General features: G+C 53.1%; 1 protein-coding gene across 1 annotated transcript in view; it reads left to right on the forward strand.

Moving 5' to 3' along the window:
• PCNT (pericentrin) overlaps positions 1 to 12,414 on the forward strand; it is a 48,252-nt gene that overhangs the window by 1,060 nt on the left and 34,778 nt on the right. The window contains exons 3-8 of the mRNA XM_056119545.1: positions 176 to 290; positions 437 to 654; positions 2,300 to 2,769; positions 3,590 to 4,157; positions 7,679 to 7,783; positions 11,940 to 12,091. Coding sequence (XP_055975520.1) covers positions 209 to 290; positions 437 to 654; positions 2,300 to 2,769; positions 3,590 to 4,157; positions 7,679 to 7,783; positions 11,940 to 12,091 — 1,595 coding nt within the window. The 5' untranslated portion in view covers positions 176 to 208. The remainder of the gene's footprint in view (positions 1 to 175; positions 291 to 436; positions 655 to 2,299; positions 2,770 to 3,589; positions 4,158 to 7,678; positions 7,784 to 11,939; positions 12,092 to 12,414) is intronic.

Consider the following 12,414-nt stretch of genomic DNA (forward strand, 5'->3'; position numbering starts at 1 on the left):
CCATGGCCCTGACTAGGCCTTTTATAGGCACTGTATGGTTCCCCCTGTATCTGGCGCCCAAGTCTGCTGCGTCCTGCTCCGTGAGCAGTGACTCAGCTCCTGTCTCAGTGAGACACTGGGCACTGTGAGCATAGCCACTAGGTCACCAGTGCCCCTGGCCTATTGGCATGTACAGCTGGATGATGACGCGTGGGAGACCTCCCTGGACATGCCTGAGGGTCTGCAGCTTACAGGAACCCCGGGCTGCACAGGGGAGCAGCTTGCGGGACTCTCGGATGAGCCTGACCAAGGTAGGTGCCCTGGCCCTGGGACAGTGCAGAGGAAGGAGATGGGGCCTGGGCTTGGGGACAGTGTGGAGGCTGGGGCTGGTGTCCATGTGCTGTTTCCATGGAGTGTGAGTGTGTGGGGGGCCCCTCACTGTCCTTGCTGCCCGCAGGCCTGGCCCGTGTGTGTCTCCGCTGTGCACAGGACACAGCCCTAGAGGTGGAGGCTGAGTTGACGGCCCGAGTCCTGGCTCTGGAGACCGAGCACAAGGTACAGCTCATGCTCCTGAAGACAGAGCTCAAAGAAGAGATGAACTTCCTGAAAATAGAAAACAGAAACTTGCAAGAGAAGCTGCAGCACGAAGTCGGCCTGAGAGAGAATTTGGAGAAGGTATATGTGGCTGTGCCCTGTCCGTTGGTCACAGTTGCGCTGTGGGCACTGTGAGGGGGGTGGCACTTGGAAGGGTGGAAACTCTCAGCTCCCTCCCAGCCCTGAGCTGGAGTCCTGTGCTCACTCTCCAGTCTCACCGTGAGTGTGACTCGGGGCCTCCTGGTCTCTGGGCAGGGCTGAGGCACAGATTCTGCTGCTCTCTTGCTGTGTTTCAGGGCATTGCCTCTCACCATGCTCTGACTCCAAGAATTCAGGGCCTGGGATTGCTTCAGATTGAGTATGTGACCTTATTTTCAGAGGGTGCTGGGAACAGACCTGGGTTGACTGTGTGCAAGGCAGGCACCCTACCCATGCTATTCATAGTAATCTCTCAGGCCCTACCCTAAACTTAATTTTTAATAACAGTTTTTCTTTTGTCTTTTGGGCCACCTCTGATGGTGCTCAGGCTGCTCCTGGTTCAGTGCTTGGGGACAGGACTGTTTGGTGCCAGGGTAGATCTTGGACTTTTGTATGCAAAGCTGAAGCACCAACCCTTTGAGCCACTCCCCAGCCCCTGTTAATGTGATTTAAAAATTTGGGGGCTGGAGAGATAGTACAGCAGGGAGGGCACTTTTCTTGTACTTGGTTGACCCTGGTTTGATTCATATGGTGTCCCACACACTGCCAGGAGTAGTTCCTGAGTGTAGAGCCAGGAGTAAACCTTGAGCATCACTGGGTTTGGCCCAAAAAACAAAGATAATTTGATTTTGGGCATTTGGGGGTCACACTTGGAGGTGCTTAGGGCTTACTTCTGTCTCTGCTCAGGGATTACTCCTGTTGGGCTCAGGGGACCAGCTGGATGCCAGGACTGAACCTGATGGGGCAATGGCAAAGCAGTTTAATGCAATGTTCAGTCATACAAACTTTACTTGGTTTTCTTTTCGGTGACATTCGAATATTTTCCTGCTTCCTTTCCTCTCTGAACAACAGGATGTCCACTAGCCTTTGGTATTCTGGTTTGTGCCCATCTCACATGGTGCCTTTAAAAATATTCATCAGATGCGGCCTTGGGATAGTATAGTGCGTAGGGCACTTGCCCTTGCACGGGGCCAACTAGGGTTCCACCCCCGGCATCACATATGGTCCCCCAAGCCTACCAGGATTGATCCCTGAGCATCACTGGGTGAGGCCCCAAAACACACACACGTGCACACACACACACGAGTTGCTTAATATTATTATGGATCCCGGAACCGCAATAAAGATGGCTTAAAAATAAATAGAAACTCAATCAAAGAAAATACTCGATGGAACCCACTAGCATCCTTTTCACATCCTCTTGTTCCTCCTCACATTCTCCTGTTGTACATCCGGTCTCCTTCCTGCAACCCCACCTCTGCTGCTGGAGTGCACCTGGCCCCCCAGTGTTGCACGGTCAGAGCAGATGACTTCTGGCATCTCTCTCTGCTCCCGCCAGGCATAAGAATCCAGATACACTTCCCGTAAGCATTTTCAGCATAAGCCTTTACCTTGCTCTGTGGCCCGTTGCCACACCTGGACGGTCTGTGGCAGACACATACTGTCTTCAGAAGCAAGTCTGAGTTGTTGCTGCTGGTAATCTTTCCTTTCGTTTCTTCCCTCATTAAATGAAATTGCTTCTCTGTAGGTAAAGCACAGTTTGATAGAAGATCACCTGGAAGAGCTGAAGAAAGCTAAGGAGAAACATCAGGCCCTGAAGCATGAACTTCAGGAAAAGGAAGCAGAGTGGACAGTGATGAGTGAGGACCAGAAGAGAAAAGCTGAAGAGAAACTGACGCTCCTGCTCCTGGAGCTGAGGGAACGGGCAGAATCTGAAAAACAGTCCATTGTTGAGAAGTTTGAGCATCGAGAAGCAGAAATGCGGCAGCTTCAGGAGCAGCAGGCCACCCAGATCCTGGAGCTGGAGGGGTCGCTGGTGGAACAGCAAGGCCGCCTGCGGCAGCTGGAGCTCGGGCTTATTGGGGACGAGGCCATGCGGTGCAGTCAGTGTGGCCGGGAGTCGGGCACTGGGCCAGCAGCTGTGGATGGGGGCTGGGAGCTGGCCATGCTGCGCCTGAAGGAGGACTGTGCGCTCCAGCTGAGGCAGGCCCAGAATCGGTGGGTCTCCCCCCTGGGGAGGACAAGGGTGTGCATCTGAGAAGGTGGGGAGATGTGGTAGGACGCAGTGCATATGGGGACCAGCCAAGTCTGGGCGCTGCTGGGTCCTTACCTGGAACCTCAGCACCCACACATACGCACACCTACACCCACACCTGTGCCTGTACCCGCCTGCACCTGCACCCACACCCACTCCTCACCTGCACCCACACTTGAACCTGCCTGCACCCACACCCACACCTACACCTGTGCCTGTACCCGCACCGACCTGTACCTGCCTGTACCTACACCTACACCTGCATCTGCACCCGCCCAATACCTGTACCTGCGCCCGCACCCATACCCACTCCCATGCCTGCCTGTACCTGCACTCCCACCCCCACTTATGCGCACCCACACCTGCACCCACCCACACCTGCACCCCTACCCTCCCACACTGGCACCTACACCTGCACCCGTGCCTGCTGGCACTGTCCCCACTGTTTTTTTTTTTTTTTTTTGAGCGCAGTTGTGTCCCACGTCATGTTGGGTTCTCATTCTAGTCGTCGAACTTAAGGGTTTAGGTTAGGGTGAGGGGTAGGGTTAGGGTTGGGTTGGGTGTTGGGCTAGATTAACGTTAGTGCTGAGTTCAGGGTGAGGCCTGGGGTTAGGCTGTAAGGGGCTCAGGTTACGGCCAGACTTAGGCTGTGTGTGGCAGAGGGAGGAGCAGGACAGCAGACCCGGGCTGTGGTGAGGGCACCTGGGAGTGGTTCCTGAGCGACAGCTGTTTCAGTCAGGCCTCTCAGGAGGCCTGTGTGTGTTTACTGTGTGTTCATCTTAGGTTTTTAGAGGAGCGTAAGGAGATCACAGAGAAGTTCTCCGTGGAGCAAGATGCCTCGCTACGGGCGGCCCAGGAGCAGCACGCTGGAGAGCTGCAGCTGCTGCAGCAGAGGCACCAGCAGCAGGTCCTGGCTCTGACTGCAGAGCTCGAAGTGAAGCACCAGGCCCGGCTGGCGGAGCTGAAGGCTTCGTTGGAGAGCGAGCACCAGGCCCAGTTTGATGCCCGTGTGGCCGAGCTGCAGACCAAGCATGCTACCCAGATCAGTGCTTTGGAGGCCAAGCATTCATCAAACTTGGATGCTCTGGAGGCCTGCTGCCTGTCTGAGATTCAGGGCATTCGGGATGAGCACCGGCACACCCTGGAGCTGCTGCGTGCTGACTTTGAGGACCAGCTGCGGAAAAAGGACTCTTCTCACCAAGTGAGCTTGGCGCAGGAGCTGGAGAAACTGCAGCGGAAAAACGATGAGGAGCGGCGTTTGGCCCAGGACAGCCCGAGAGTGGAGACACACAGCTCCAGCCCTGGAGGGGGTCTCACCTCCCCAGCCTCCAAGCTCCAACCTGCACAGCAGGTGAGGGGATGGAGGCCTGTCCTGTTGCTTGTGTGCGTGCACTTGCGTGCTTGCGAGCTGGTGTGTCTGAGCACTGATGTGGCTTCTTGCTGTGGGAGTACCATATGTGCGCAGTCTCCTTGGTGGGTCCTGAGAGTGCTCAGCTAATCCCGAGCAGGGTGAGGCGCCCAGGCCCTTGCAGTGCCCACACCCCCAGGGATGCTTTGGAGCGCAGTACCTTTGCAGGACAGCCCTAGGTTTGCTTGCAGGAGCTGAGCAGCCAGGAGTGTGATGGTGATACTTTATCAGGGGCATGGAGGGGCTGTGTGCCTAGGGATGAGGAAGGAGGTGGTCATTGCAGAGGCGACCGAAAGTGCATGAAAGTGTAGGGCTGTTGGAGCTAGTGGGGCATGGGCTGTTCTGCTTCTGCCCCTATTTTAGGTTTGTAATCTGGAGCATGGACCACTCTTGTGACACCCCAGCCTGGCAGTGTAGCCTCCTGGTTTCATTCTGGACCCTGGAGGTGTGGTGCTTGCGGGTTTTAGCTGAGCTGGGGCTCAGACTCGGGGCTTCCACATCCAGGCACGCACTCGGGCATGAGCTGTCTCCCCTAGAATACTGTCCTCTCCTCCTAGTTACATTGCTACTCAGCAGCAGCCTGTCCTTGTGCCTGAGCGTTGGTGTGACCCTCTCACAGTCTGAGCAGAGTCCAGGCCCCAGAGCTCTGCATTAGCACTGCAGCACCTGCCATCCCAGGCTGCCTCCCTCTGGCGCACACACAGGCCAGCCTCACTGTTGGACCAGAGTCGCTGCTCCAGGCACTGGCTGACCCTGCGTGAGGGCTCTTCTGTGCTGTGTGATGATGCTCGGGAGGCATGTGGGCCCCAGCTGAGGGTGCTTGGAGAGGTGTGTTCCCTGCTTGCTGGCCTTCAGACACTGCAGACTGAGTCCTTGCCGGGGGCTTTCCGGCCGCTGGGCTCCTTTGTCCCCAGGAACAGCCACACGCTGCTTTTCCTGTGATTCACTCTGTGGGCCACAGACTTCCTGGCCCCATCTGAGAGACTCGGCCACTGCTTGAAGGCCAGTGGCTGGGAACTCTGGCAGGCAGTCTAGCTGTCCACCTGCGTCTCTCAGGGCCTTGAAGCAGGGGTGACTGCAGGGCAGTGGTGTTGTCCCCTGGTTGCAGACTGAGATGTGAGAGGGCTGTGAAGAGGGATTGGTGATTTCAGGTGCAGTTGAACAGTGTGTGTTCGTTCACTGTCAGTGGGCATCATTTCTAGGTCTACATTGGTGCTAGTTCTGAATTTTTACGTATGACTTTCCTTCTTTAGGCGTCTAGTTACTCGTTTTCTTAATGGTTACAAGTTGATAATATTTCCCTTAAAATTCTGTGTAGAATAACTTTTTATTTTGTTTAAAGCTTGGAATGTGAGGAACTTTATGGGGCCTGACACCTGGGTAACCCTGAAGCCTGTCCAGTCGGTGGGAGTGTCAGGGGCATGTACTTGGTGATACGGTGGCCACCATCCTTCTGTGGGTACAAGTGTGCCCTTGGCAGTGCCTCCCTGCTCCTTGGGTGTTGTGCCCATTTGGAAGTGAGAGTGCATTGTGCTGGCAGGACCCCTTGAGGGGGAACCTGGGCACCATCAGCCCAGTACAGTGCCTTCCTGGGCTCTTTGCTGCCTGCTCTTGTCCTGTGAGTCTCTGAGCACTCTTGAAACCCAGCACAGGTGAGACAGTGCCAGGGCCCTGAGGACATGCTCTGGGCTTGTTGTGAGGCCAGTGGCAGCGGGTTAGGCTGCAGTGCTTCAGTTCTTCCCTCCCTAGCAGTGGGGCATTGCAGCTGAGAGGGCTGCTGGCCCATGTTCCTGATGGTGGCTGCTGCCAGCCCAGTTTTCGTGTGGTGTCTGCTTCTGCCTGTGTGCAGCAAGTGGCTCGAATACATGGTCAGGGCCTGAGCCCTTTGTCAATGCCTGTGTGTGGAGTGGCTGGGCATCTGTCTCCTATCCTGCTCTGACAGAAATCAGGTCTGGCCATGCTCTTGGTGGGGGGGGGGGGGGGGGGGGGAGGGTCTTGGCTCTGCAGCCCACACATTCCCAGGCACTGGCCATGTCACCTGAGCTATGGCACAGGCTGTGAGCACCTGGGCATTAACTAGGGCTGCTGGGCTGAGTCTAGGCGTCAAACCCTTCATAGAGGGTGGCAGTTTTTTTGGGATGTGTGTAGACAAGCTGGACCCTCCCCTGATGCTCCCTGGAGCTCCCCTCAGGACTGCTGTTCACAGGCCATCATTTGTGCCCACCAGGCTGGTTGGGGCAACCCTGGGACCACTGGAGACTTTGTAAGCTGGGCTTGTGACTCAGACACCCACTTGGACCCTTCCTTTCAGCTCCGTGGGTCTCCATCTGTCAGGAGGGGATCTGTGAATTCCCCCTGATGCATCAGAGGTTGTCCCAGAAGTGAAGGGGACCTTTCTTCTTTGGGGGGGGTGGGAGGCCTACCCAGCAGGTGGAGAGTCAGCTCCAGACCCTGGGGATGCAATGCTGCTGATGCCCATGGCAGTACCAGTACTGGAACCAGAGTTGGCTGCTTGCGAGGCAAGTGCTTGGCCTTGCCTTGTCCCCATCCTGGGAGAGAGGCCTCATGGGTCTGGTTCCTCACCCTGAAACCTCTGCAGGTCCTTGTCATGGTTCTAGGGACCAGGGCCTTGACCTGCTGTGCTCGGGGCCACAGGGTGTCAGGATCACACACAAGCAGGTGCTCTGTCATCCAAGCCTCAGCCCTGGCTCCCTAAACTACTATTTGGGGGCTCACCTGGTGATGCTCAGGAACCATGCGGCTGAGCCTCAGGCGAGTGAAGGAGGCTTCTTCCTGAACTTACTAACATGTTCTGATTCCTTATGTGAACTTGATGAAGCCTTTCTGTGACCTAAGAGGTAGCAGGATTTTCCTCTTAAAACGCAAGTGACTCAGGGGCCTAAACTATAGGGCATTTGCCTTGCATGTGGCCAAACTGGTTTTGATCCTTGGCATTGCGTATGGTCTCCTGAGCCGTCAGGAGTGATTCCTGAGTGTAGAGTTGGGAGTAAGCCCTGAGCATCACTGGGTGTGGCCCCAAAATCAGAGCACACACACACAAAAAAAAAAACAATCAGGGACTGGAGTGATAGTGCACAGGGAGGGCTTTTGCCTTGCAGCGGCTGCTGGGTTTGATCCCTGCCATTTCCTATGGTCCACCAAGCAACGCCAGGAATAATTCCTGAGTGCAGAGCCAGGAGTAACTCCTGATCTTTGACGGGTGTTACCTCCAAAAAAGCCCCTCCAAAAAACCAAAAAACCCAAGACTTAGAGGTTCTACTGTCCAGACAGCCCAGTCTTGGAGTTTCGAGGGAGTGTTTCCTGAAGGGGCTACTGTTGGGGAGGCCAAGGCCCCTGGCACAGCTTCAGACCCCTAGATCTCTGCTCGCTCTGTGTGTGCAAAGCACGGGCACATTGTGTTGTCGTTGATGTGCTTTGGTACAGACTGAATGTAACTCTCACAGGAGGAAGAGCTTCAGCGACTTAATGGTGAACAGACACGGTCTCTGTCTCAAAACGGAGAGATACATCCCTTGCCGCGGCCTCAGGAGGATCCCCAGATTCAGCAGGTTAGTGGGACGCCCCTTTTCTTTCACTGCTCTCGTGCCTGTGGCAAACCTGAACGGAAGTGAGCCTCTGGCCGTCTTGGAGCGAGCATTTCTTTTTCTTTCCTTTTTTTTTACTAAATATTTCTTTTTTTTATTATTGGTGAAGCACCATGAGGTACAGTTACAGACTTACAAATTTTTGTGCTTGGGTTTCATTTATGCAATGATCAAGTACCCATCCCTCCACCAGTGCCCATTTCCCACCACCACGGGTCCCAGTATCCCTCCCACCTCCCATTCCCCTCCATCCCACCTTGCCTCTGTGGCAGGGCATTCCCTTTTGTTCTCTCTTTCTCCTTTTGGGTGCTGTGGTTTGCAAGAGAGGCATTGAGTGGCAGTCACGTTTGGCCTATAGTCTACTTTCAGCATTTGGAGCGAACATTTCTGACTCACCACTTTCACACCTTTGTACAGTGATCTCTACTGTCTATCCAGAACTTGCCTTCACCCCAGACAGAAACTGCCCGGTTGCTCCCAGGCCCGTCCCTGGCCATTTCCCACCACCCCTTACCTGCTTCAAATTAGATGACTCAGGGGGCCTCAGAGTGGAGCGTGCATTGTCTGCCCTAGTGCCCACCTGCTTATCTCCTGGGTCTTCACGTGTCCAAGCCTGTGGATTGTAATGACTGAGAACTGTTTCACATTCCCTTGACCTATTCATCTGTAACCCTGATTATGCAGTTCCAGGGCTGCGGAGGCCATCAAATGAGAGACACAATGACAATCATAAAAGAGCTTGTCTTTGAGGTTCTAGCAGGGTTGCATAGCTACCTGTGAACAGTTGACTGAAGAATGGTCCATCTCTATTTGGGGAAGGCCAGCCTCTTTTTTTTAAAAACAAAATTTAACAAAATTTTTTTTTTTAATTGAATCATTGTTAGGCCATTACGAAGCTGTTCATGATTGGATTTCAGTTATATGGTGTTCCAACACCTAATCCCTCTACCAGTGCACATTTCCCACCACCTTTGCCCTCAGTTCCCCCCCCCCCCCCAACTTCCCTTCCCTCCTAGCCTGCATTTATGGCAGACACCTCTCTCTCTTCCCAGCTACTTTCAACATTCAGTCTTGTTCAGCATGGTCATTTTCAAGTATTATTGTCATACTAGTCCCTTCTCAATCGTCCCTACCCACTGTTCCCCACACACATGTGGTAGATTCCACCATTGACCAGTCCTCCTGGAAGGCTGTGCTCTTTGAGAGTGTAATGTCAGAAGGGACCCTCATGGAGAGGTGATGGGGGAGGGGGATCCCTGCCTTGCCACCCGGATCAGCGAGTCAACCTTGACCATCAGTGGGTAACAGGTGTCATAGCTAGAACGCCTTCACACCTAAAGGAACTTTCTTCACAACATGCAGGCAGATTGAAGGATGGCAGACTCCATCTCAAGCTATTTTCGTTTCAGAATTCCTACCTTTCCTGTTCCTTCCCATGCTCCCTCATGCCCCTGGAGTCTGAGGTCCTGCCAAATTTTGCTTCTTTCATTGATTCCCGGTTGCCATGATAACTGTAAGGCATCATGGGTATAATTTTAATAGGAGAGAGTCATGAGAATGGTTTACGGATGTCATCAGGGACTGGCCCCAGCTGGTTCCCCCATTGTTCTGAAATGCTGGTTCAGTGTTTTCTGCCATTGGACAGGACCTTACTACCGGGCATCTGCTAGCCTGGCTCACTCTCTGCACTCTGTTCTCAAAGCACATGCCCTCTCACCCACAGAGCCAGGGTACACAGAGGCACACTGTCCTTAGCTTGAGATTGTGGGGCAAGGCAGTTGTCCTTGTATAGTACTGGTCTTTGACCCAGTTCCATGATGACAAAGGTTCTGCTTTTGCTGCTGTGTGTGTTGGCCCCTCTGTCCCATGCCTAAGGCTGAGACACTACCCTAGGAGATCACAGTGGGTCAGAGCTGGACTGGAGGACAGTGTCCTGGGACACTCCCAATAGCTCGTTTTCTTGGAGGGAGCCATCAGGTGGCAAGTGGCCTTGCTGTGTTGGAGTTTTCCGACAGTCTCTCCCTGACTCACGTCCTTTGGAGAAAAGTTTAGGGGAGTCCCTTGAAGGGATTCTCTGTCATTACAGCTTGTCTTTTCTCTCCAGTGCTGTGCATGTGGCTCCTGTGGCATTTGGTCTGCTGCCTTCTCTCTGTGGCATGAGTGTGCCAGCCCCTGAGTTTCTGGCCTAAATCAAGTGATGGTAGAGACACTTTGCTTGTAGATTTGTGTCTGTGCCCTGGAGCATCATAAACTTTTCTAGACCTCCGTAGAATGAATGCTTTCAGTGTTTGGAGCATGCAGCCTCACTGGGGCAGAAGGGTGTATTTTCCTTTTTTTTTTAAATTTATTTCTTTATTGAATCGCTGTGGGAAAAGTTACAGAGCTTTCGGTTTTAGGTCTCAGTCATGTAAATATCAAACACATTTCCCTTTACCAATACTTATTTTTAACCGCAAACCCCAATAGAACCCCACCTCCCACCCCTCTCAATTCCTGTGAGGCAGATGAGTTCTAGTTAATACTCTATCTACTTTGACTAGATACATTGTTTCGATAGAAGATGCACCATTATTGTTTAGAGTTTACGACCCCCCCCCCGCCCCCCCCCCATCAGACATGCTGAAACAGCGTTGTGAAATGATTTGCTTTCCACAGCTGGGTTTAAGAATAAAATGATGTTTTGGATTTCTGCTATTTTACTTATTAACCCTGGAAGTAAAAGGTAAAGGTAAAGGCCCTCCCGTTGATCGTCGATTTGCTCGAGCGGGCCCAGTAACGTCTCCATTGGAGACTTTGTTGTTACTGTGTCTGGCATATCGAATACTCTCGGTAGCTTGCCGGGCTCTCCGAGAGGGGTGGAGGAATCGAACTCTGGTCGGCCATGTTGGCCGCTTGTAAGGCAAACGCCCTACCCGCTGTGCTATCGCTCCAACCCTGGAAGTATTTCTATTAAAAGTTAGATAGTTAAGAGATTGGTTTCTGTGCTCTGGAGTCGTGGCCGTGCCGGAGAGCCACTCGTGGGGGGCAGCTGGTGACCTCGGTCGGGCGTGAAGGACAGCCCAGAACGCCCCCCTTCCCATGAGGTCCCTGCCGCCCCCACTCCCAGCTCAAACCTGCTGTCCACAAGGCTCCCATGCGGCCGCCATCTTTCTTTCCAGAGAGGCCAGGGCGAATGGGGCAACACCAGAAGGGTGTATTTTCCTTTTGTTGGTAGCGTTTGTCAGTGCTGGGCTATGGTGCCGAGCCAGTGCACAGGCTGGGGTGGGCCCTTGCACCTCATGGCCCCAGACATGGCTAGATTTGTGCACTCTGTTGTGCACTGCCCACAGGACCCCTCTTCCCCTCCGTGAGCTCTCCCCATAGCTGGGCCCCATCGTCCATCTCCGCCTCTCACTATCTTGCATGCATGGACTCATACTACCTGGCTTTCGTGTTTAGAAAGAGCCAGTGGGATCTATCTGTTCCTAGAACCAGTTGCTGCGAATGAGCAAAGAAGAAATTTGCCATGAGTCATTTCCATGAGAGAGCCCTGGGCCTGCTTTTTTCCCCATTATGCATTCATCCTGTTTCCCTCGACTTCCTCTGTGGTGATGGTGGCAGAGATGCATTGGGGTTGCACTCTTGGCAGTGGAGCTGAAGACTCCTCCTGCACGAGCTGGGGATCACACTCAGTGGAGACATGGCATATACTGAGGATAAACTTGTGGCCTCACGCAGGGAAAGCAAGCACTCTACCACTGAGCCATATCCCAGGCCCTTGAAATCTGCGCCTGTAGGTGTGAGAGATGGAGGAGAACTCTTCCAGTATTCCCCGTGTAATCACAACCTATTCTTTTACTGTTTTATTCATCTACCTGTTTATTTTGTGGTAGTGATGGGGTGGGTCCACACCCAGCAGTGCTCAGGACTTTCTTCTGGCTTTGCACTCAGGAGACCACCATATGTGGTGCCGGGGAAAGAGCCCGGGCCGGCCATGTGCAAGGCAAGTTCCCTACTCACTACCCTAGGTCTCTGGCCCTTTAACAGTATCTTTAATGGGATGGTGAATTCTGTGATGAAATTTTCTTAAATCTAGACTGAATAATTTGAAGTAAAAGTTTTACAATTTTTTTCTTAACAGTTGAAAGACCAGATTTTATCCTTAAATCATGAACTGGAAGTGCGTGATTCAGAGCTGGAGAAGCTGCAGCAAAGGCGTGAGAGGGAAAACCAGGAAGGCACAAACCTCATCTCCATGCTGAAATCTGATATCGACCAGTCTCATGGAGAAAGGTGTGCATGCGTGCGTGCGTGCGTGTGTGTGTCCAGAAAAGAGGTGTGTGTGTGTGTATCATGGAAAGGATTGTGTATATCATAGATGTGTAACAGAAAGGGGATGTGTGTGATTATCACAGAGGCGTGTGTATCACAAAAAGTTGTGTGTGACTAGAATGTTTGTGTATCACAAAAAGAGGTATGTGATTGAAAAGTGTGTGTGTGTGTGTGTGTGTGTTTGTCTCACTGCAAACAGCTTTGCCATGCTGTAAGTTCCGCTCCCTCCGGGCCCACTTGCTTACCGAGTATTTCCTGGCCCAGTGGCATCTGGCAGGACAGGG

This window comes from Sorex fumeus, unplaced genomic scaffold (assembly GCF_029834395.1).
Source record: "Sorex fumeus unplaced genomic scaffold, SorFum_2.1 ptg000041l, whole genome shotgun sequence".
NCBI lineage: Eukaryota > Metazoa > Chordata > Mammalia > Eulipotyphla > Soricidae > Sorex > Sorex fumeus.